The sequence below is a fragment of the Topomyia yanbarensis genome, chromosome 3, assembly GCF_030247195.1.
Source record: "Topomyia yanbarensis strain Yona2022 chromosome 3, ASM3024719v1, whole genome shotgun sequence".
Lineage (NCBI taxonomy): Eukaryota > Metazoa > Arthropoda > Insecta > Diptera > Culicidae > Topomyia > Topomyia yanbarensis.
In genome coordinates, this window is record NC_080672.1 from 380,637,802 (window position 1) to 380,646,072 (window position 8,271).

General features: G+C 36.4%; 1 protein-coding gene across 2 annotated transcripts; it reads left to right on the forward strand.

The window, feature by feature from the left end:
* Positions 1-6,565: 6,565 nt before the first annotated feature.
* On the forward strand, positions 6,566-7,761 carry LOC131693935 (collectin-10-like). Of its 2 annotated transcripts, XM_058982213.1 has the most exons (3): positions 6,570-6,705; positions 7,049-7,173; positions 7,238-7,761. In XM_058982213.1, the coding sequence occupies exons 2-3, from the start codon at positions 7,081-7,083 to the stop codon at positions 7,610-7,612; spliced, it is 468 nt and encodes a 155-aa protein (XP_058838196.1). In that variant the 5' UTR covers positions 6,570-6,705; positions 7,049-7,080; the 3' UTR covers positions 7,613-7,761. The 2 variants fall into 2 exon arrangements, with proteins under 2 accessions (XP_058838195.1, XP_058838196.1); XM_058982212.1 differs by having other exon boundaries at positions 6,566-7,173.
* The last annotated feature ends 510 nt before the right edge of the window (positions 7,762-8,271 follow it).

The following is an 8,271-nucleotide window of genomic DNA, read 5'->3' on the forward strand; positions in this document are numbered from 1 at the left end:
AAATCTGAATTTTACCGTTGACGTAATTGTAAACATGACACAATTCAACAAACCGTAATTTTCGAAAAGACGGAACATTACCGTGTTCCGATTAATTTTACATGAAACATATACTTTGCATGCGCAATGGTGTAAAATTACACTTCCTACAATTCAGAACAAACGGTACATGAGAAGTACATGATTCACGAAATTAAACGTCATGTAAAATTGAAATCAAACGTAAAACTTAGTCATTTTTGATACTCGTATATGTCAGGGTCAGGAGACGTAAATTTACACTATTTTTTCTAGGTGTGTAGTTCAAATTAATTCAAGTTTAGATTTACAGCACTTTTATATTCAATACTTCAGCATGAAACTTTTTTATTACCAGCTAAACCACTGATATGAAATTAATTTAGCAGATAAAAATATTTTCAGATTTTTTTTATTTCGATTATAGAGGTTTTAACCTTAAGGTCATTCGCCTCTTGGGGTTAGAAAAATCTCTTATGAAAAATTTCTAACCCTATGTGCGGGGTTGGGACTCGAACCCAGGTGCGCTGCGTACAAGGCAATCGATTTACCAATACGCTACGCCCACCCCCAATTTTCAGATTCTTTTGTTCTGATTAGACTCGAATAATACAAATTTTAGCGACTCGAATTTTACAATAAGTTGAAACACTTTGAAAAATGCAGAATGACATCTATTTAACAATAAGCATCATTTCAAAAAAAGTTTACACATATTTGATTGAAAAACATTGATATCAATAATGTGGGTTAACATAGAAGTTATCAAAGTCACCCCGGAAAACTAAAACGGACTTTGATTTGAAATGGTTTTTGGAACAATAGTAGTAAGCGCGCAATTTCAGGTAAAACCATTCAATTTTGTTCTTCGTACTGCAGTACATGATTTAAAAATATTAAACTTGGAAAAAAGTGTTGCGTTTAAATATATTTAATTATTGTATCCAAAAGTGATCATTGTCATCCCGCTTTACGGTGCACAGTTCAGTGCTATAGGGTAAAAGGACGTTATCTGACAATTTTGTAAACTTAATTTCAGAATATTACCGATCTATATCTCTCCCTCAGTACCACCTCATAAGTTTTAATCTTGTGAGCAAGTTTGCCGACTTGCTGAAAATTCAGTACATTTTATTTATTTATTTTGTTATTTTCATCATGCGTATGTAGACAACAAAGAATGGTATTACATTGTTTATTTATAAACTATACACTTTTTTACGGTTAAGTTGAAATTTAATTTCTCTAGACATGGAAAGGTAAACTATTTCACAATTTCCATTATAGTGATGCATCATTCTATCGTAGGGGCTATTCTGAACATCATTTGTCCTGAAAAATTGATCTTGGAATAAATTTCGAGTTCTTAGTTGACGGCTAGGTGACATTAAATTTTATTTGCGAAAGTAAAAATAATTTAATTGTCTACAACTTTGTTGAAGAGTGCTAGTTTATCCGGCTTTGTTAAAAGAAGTTATGAAACTTTTAACGAAGTGATATCTGAGTCATTTTTGTATGGGGCCTATCGGTGCATGGTTGTGTATCGGCACTCGATTCGCACGAACTAGACATTTTTGTCAAATAATTGTTAGGTATAGCTTAATGGCATGTTCAGAATAATTATAGTAAATAATACTAGTCATGCTTTGGTTAGATTATTTAAGCTCCACATGTTACTGCATAGAGGGCACCAACACTAACTTTTCAACGGAGAGAGATAGAAATTAGGTGTCTTCTACAAAGTTGTAGAACAGGCCTTTTGTAGTAATTCTTCTAAACATCTCGATATTCTATCTCTTTTCTATGAAACGTTAGTGCAGGCGTCCTCTATGCGGTCGCAGCGGGAACTAACATTTTCTAACCACAAACGTGAGCTTGGAATCTAAGAAAACGCCTAGATCTCGAACAATTTTTCTACAACTCGGTTTCCTAAATGTATGTCTATGGGGATATCTGAAGTTTTTCTGTTGAAGGTTATTGAGTTACATCTCTTTACGTACAGTTGGAGTATTGGAAGGTCATACACCATGTATGAAAGACATTGATTTCGTTTTGGAACACTTCAGTAGAGATGGGCCATTCGTTCGCGAACGGTTCAATGAACTTCAAAGCGAATGAACTGAACCTGACCTAAAGCCGTTTGGCGAATTTCTCGGACCGATTTTTAGGCGAACGAATGAAAATGAACCGACTTGCCGTCCCATAAACCGCTCTCTATTTCTCTAGTTATACATCATGAAGAAATCGCTACCCTTGATGAACTTGTTAAGCATACAGGGGTATAATAGTTTAGGCACCATCTGTTTGGTTCCTCTCCAAGAATCGAATGTTTTGAGAGACATTCGCTAGATACAAGTAAAATATCAGCTGAACGGAAGAACGGTTCATCTGAACTAGTTCTTTTTACAGAACTGTTCAGTCGGGAATGGTTCTTCGAAGTGAACTGTTTCGCCCATCTCTACACTTCAGCGTCTTTAGCATTACCTATTTCCATAAAAAAATTCGTTTGCATATATAAGCACTTGTAAATGTGTGAGTATAAAGGTGATGTCATTTACGTACCATCTAAAAATAAGAGGGACTTAGTGGAAACCCTGCGGTACGCCAGAGGTGATATGAATTAGTTCAGGTAGTATATTCTGAAGGCAAACTTTTTGATCGCGTTTTTTAACCCCTTCATGCGCATGTTGTTTAAGGACAACAACGTTTTTAAACAGCTATAACTTTTGATTGAAACAAGAATAACTTACAAAAATAAGTAAGGCTAATAATTGTGGCTATTGTCTTTCATTTGAGTATTAACAATTACAAGGATCAGTTCTAGAACTGAAGTTATTGCAATTAGTCTGATTGGATTCCGACGGAGCAATGCTGCCAGGGACAGTTTACCTGGAGGACGGAAAATGATTTTTTTCATATATCTACGTTATGTTGCAATATTGTTGAAAACTGATAAAACTTATTAATTTAGATTGTCTTTGTCTACGTTTTCCACGCAATTGTACTATTGTAAATATTCTAGAAGAATTGTATTGAGCATCGAACGGTAAAAATTGAGCAGGTTCTAGCACTGCGAGAGAAGCACCTATCTTTATGCACTAGGAAAAAGTTGGGCATGAAAGTGTTAAGGATGGTTCTAGCCAATTCAAGAGTTTATTTTCTTTGCCATATTTTTGCTGTTTGAAGGATAATAGAGGTATATCTATACGGTCGAATGCTTTACTAATATTTGTGTAGAGGGTTGCCACATGGTTGCCATTGTTCATTTTATTTACAGTAAATATTAAAAATTCTATAAGGATTTATGTTGCCGAGCGGCCCTTATAGAAGCCTGACGGCTTGCTTGTTATTTGATTTCTGATTTGCTGATGCATTTTTTCATTTATTCGTTTCTCGAATGATATTGCAACACATGAGATAATGGCAATCCCTCGATGGTTTCGGATGTCCGATTTAGTGCCTGATTTAAAAATAAGCACTAAAAAGGATAATTTCCATATTTCTGGCAATGTTCCATTTTTCAGTGACATGTTGAAAATGCGTAGTAATGTGTGCTTCTGCTGCCAGATTTTTAAAAAATACTGGTATAATTCCGTCAGGTCCTGCTCCTTTTGATGCGTCTAGGTTTTTTTTAGTGCAATGGTAATTTCGTGTTCCGATAGTTCGTGGACGGAAATTTCATTCCAAAATTCAGGTATAACTTAAAAGTAGTCGCGTTTGCGATCTGTTTCGGCATATGAAGTATAGATTTATTGAAAGAATTTTCCAAATAAATTGCAGATTTTGGTACTGTTATTTCCTGCATGTCCGTCAAAATGCATTTGAGATGAAAAGTTTCTACTTTTCAATCTCGTTTTCGCGCAATTGAAGAAATTATTTGGACATGTCTTGATTTCACGATTATATTCTTCAAGTGCAGTATTAATGGCAAATGTGCAAATAGTTTTGCCAACTTGCAATGCTGTGTTTTCTCTTGTACATTTTATGTGCCTTTTGTTTGAGTTACAGTAGGTCATAAACATGAAATTCTCACTAAAGCTGCTAAAAAGCAATAATCTGAAATATTTTGTTCAATACTTCGTAAGTTTTGATATCCTGAGCAACTTTGTCGAAGCAACAAACTTTCTGAAAAAAAAATTGATTTTTAAATATAGTAAGCTGAACAAATGTCATGCTCACTGGCGCTATCTAGCGGCAGAATTTTATTTCAGACTAGTTGGTCTTCCACATACTAGCTCTGGATCTCCTGAACAAATTGGCTGAAAAGAGTAACCCTCTACTTGGCCCAGATCACAAGATATATTGAACGAAATGTTGTTTTATCGAAATTTCCATATAGCGTGTTCTATTCAAAATTGTTTCAACAAACAATTCCAGATTTTATTGTTGTACTGGAGGCACGTCAGTGTGCAAAAATAATTATATCTAGCCCAGAACACAGTACATATCAACTCCATTTAACAATAAATATCAATTTAAATTACTATTCGTACTGTGAAAATCGCTCAGGAATCACATGGTAGATGTATCATTTCAGGTAAAATACGAGAAGTTGGGGAATTAGGACATTTAATGAAAAAAATGTGGTTTCTAGACTAAATGCCGAAAATCTGATGTTTCTGAATTCTACCGGCAACGAATCTATATTTTTTTTGTTTCGATGAATTTTCCGCGTCCACAAAGTACATTTAATAAAAATTAATTGAAGAATAATCTTGATACACAAGAAAATGATAAAATTTGATATGAATGACAAAAGACACTAAACACCCCGACTTCTCGTATTCTGACACAGGTCGCATAGGCGCCATTCAATTGCTGAGATTTTTTCGCATTAGACAAACTGCAAAATATGTATGATTTGCAGCATAGAGCAGAATGTTTACCAAAAATGGAAGATTTTTCGAAACGGAAATATTTCCATTGAAATGCAAAGAATGTTTCCTTTTGAAAAAGGTTTAAATTGAAATTTTCCTAGTACTACTTAAAAAGTTTTAGCATTTTATATATTTTTTCCTCATATTTGCCTATATTACACCAATATCAAAAGCTTCCAGCAATAAAGCAGTAGCTCCACTGAGAACTGACATACAAGTAAAGTTTTCAACTTGTGTAAGAAATTAAACTGTCACTTTGAAATGACAACAGCAAGTGGCAACTTGCCACTTGTCGGCGCTTCGATCGGCCAGCAATTACTATACGAGACTTGTATGCAAACTAGGATACAATGGTGACTCACGCATGCAAACCTGTATGCGATGGTGATTTTCAACGTATTTTCATTTAAATGTTTACACTGCTTTTTCGGGAAACTTTGCTCTAGCTTATATGTCTGTCCTCTGTGGTAGGTCTAATAATGGCGTGCTGATTACTATAACGAAACGATTTTAAACGTTAGTCTGTTGGAGATGAGAAGGTAGATTGCATAAAAAGAATTTTTGCTGACTTTATTCCAGGGTGGGCCACTGGCGCGAAATACGAAAAAACAGAACAAGAGCCGTGCTACTCTAAATTTGCCGTTATTGTCCCGTTCTACTCGACAGGCTACCAACCAACCTACTGAATAGTGAAATAATATAATATAATAATATAATTTGACATTCGATAACCAAAATAGAGATAAATTTCATTAAGTTGTAATTTAATACAAGATTAGTGTGACGTGGCAGTCATGGCAGCCTGGATTTCAACCGCTATAATTTAATTTCTTTTGAAACTGTCTTAATTTACTTGATACGCGAATGCTGCTTCCACTCTGAGCCGTGTATAATAAACTAAATTGAAACATATCATAAAATCTAATATTACACACTTCAAGGATCGTTAACGTCTCCTGTAAGCCGGCAGCCACCCCAATTTGAATAAAACATATTTGCTAATCGGCTTTGAGTCAACGAAGGCAGATCAATTCCGCTACATGGCTGAAGCGAACTAATTTTCACCATCTCCATACTTGAAAGTTTCATACAACCATTCGACATTGGCAGCAAGGCAGGCAGTTTCGGAGCGCGACCGCGAAACGAACACTCGAATAATAGAATCTGCCCCGTTCAATATTTAAATTGATTCCAAAGCCTTTCGCCGTCTAATTCCGTTCGCTGTCATTACGGTAGCCTGCGGGAACGTTCCACGTATGTAAACCGGATGGGGTGTCACTTCAGTCGATATAGGTGTGGTGTTTTCCTTGTTTATATTTTCAATTTTGTCGAAAATCCTTTTCAAGAGCTACGTGAACAGAAATATTCATGTTAGCCAAGTTGGGTAATGCAAATCGACTAAAGGTTCGTTCCGGGCGAAAGGATCCATTTAAATGCGATTTGTTGTTTAAGGTATAAGGATCGGCTAAGATCTATATAATATATTCGCATAGCTTACATGGGAAAAGTTTTTCTGTCCTGCTAAACACCAAAGCGCATTTTAAACCGTTTTCTTCTATCCACGAAAACGGAGCTGGATGGGAAAGCGTGTGGTTTTCATAACTTGTACCGGCACTCGGGAAGGTTTCTGGCGTATGGCTTTATTGTGTAAATTGTAGTGCCGGGAGCAGAACGTGTGCTGAATTGCAAATATTTCCGTTTTCAATAATCCGGAGCTCATAAAGTTTTACGCTCGCTTGTGTACTGAGTAGTGTTAATTGTGGATGCCTCTGATGCAATCGATATAGAATTGACTACAACAAAGTTATGCGTTGAGTTATTGCGAGGATTGATTCGTACTTATCTGGATATACAGTGAAGACCCGTTTTAATCAGACACCGATTTCGTCAGCCTCACTTGAAAAACCCGTTTTATCACAAAACCCACTGATTTTATAAACATATATCTTTAGTATCACAACTATTAGGTCATTAAATAGATATCAATTAAATCGCAGAGAAGACATATCAATAAAAGTGCTGTTTTGCATTTTTGGGCCACACTGTTGATGAATAGAATCAACATCGCAAAAAAAGCAAAACAAGTTTTTTCGAACATTTGCTTCCATACAAACAAGTGTGAGTCGTCGACTAACCAAATCTTATGATTTCAGCCTTGTCAGTAACGTGCTAGAAGCGGTAGATCATGGACGTCATTGTAAAGCTGTGCATCATTCTCAGCGTAGTCGGGCTGATTCGCTGCGCCCCAAAAAACAAGTATCATATTTCAACTTACACGGTAAATCGGAGTCGATCTTGAAGTGACAATTAAAACCTGTGTTTACATAAAAAAAAACTTCCAGAGCAACTGGTTCGAAGCAGTGGAATACTGCCACCGGCTTGGCATGCGATTGGCCATTGTGGACTCGGACGAAAAACACGAAGCCATGGTTAAGGCGGCTGAAGCAACTGGGCTTCAGTCGACCGGATTCTTCGGTCTATGGCTGGGAGCTAGTGACCTCGCCCGTAAAGGTTCATTCGTGTGGCATGACACCGGTGAACGGGTTATCTTCGCGAAGTGGAAACCGGGAGAACCAAGTGGCGGGAATGAGCACTGCGTGAACCTATACTACTGGAAAGATCAAGGCTTCACGTGGACGTGGAATGATGCTCCCTGTGACGTTAGTTTGTATGCGATTTGTGAGGACAGGCAACAGTGTTCGGTGGAAGAGTTTTGAAAGGGAGCTCTAAACAAATGATGAAATCACAACTTCAGTACAGTAGATTCAACTACAAAAACAAAACGTTGGATTGCAATGTACTGATAAGACGACTAAATTTGTACTTTACACGAAAGTAAGCTATAATAAAAATAGTCATGTCAGCATATTGTGCCTAAATCACGTTCAGATTGAGCATCTTCCAAAAAATGAGAGCCTCTCTTTGTTTACGTTACGGCTTTTGCACTTGAGTCAGTTTGTCTTGTTTCGCTATCAATTAAAATTGTTTAGTATTGATTTTAAAATGGTTTCCAATGATCTGTCGTTGAAAACTTTTCAATGCATGCCTGTTGAACTCGAACCACTATTAAAATCTATTGAATTTGAAAGGTTCAACGACAAACAAACATTCGAAACTAGAAGGTTGACGTACATGCAGTACAGTAACATTTCTCGATTTTTTTGAAGTGTGAGTATTTTAATAGAAATATTTTTCATGCAAATAATTTTTTTTCAGGCCTCGAAACGATCGGAGTAATTATTGTAACAGACCGTTGATATCAGTGTGGACAAAATACGCAGTTCAATGAATGATCCACCAGCAGCAATGTGCAAAGCATTCCATATTGATCTGATAGTTTTTACCGCGTTCTTGTTTACCTTCCTGTTGGGGTCAA

Excerpts from the sequence above, each read along its gene's own strand:
- LOC131693935 (XM_058982212.1), top strand. The coding sequence starts at position 7,081 with ATGGACGTCATTGTAAAGCTGTGCATCATTCTCAGCGTAGTCGGGCTG. Across the intron at positions 7,174-7,237 it reads ATCATATTTCAACTTACACG|AGCAACTGGTTCGAAGCAGT; the intron begins GTAAATCGGAGT and ends AAAAACTTCCAG.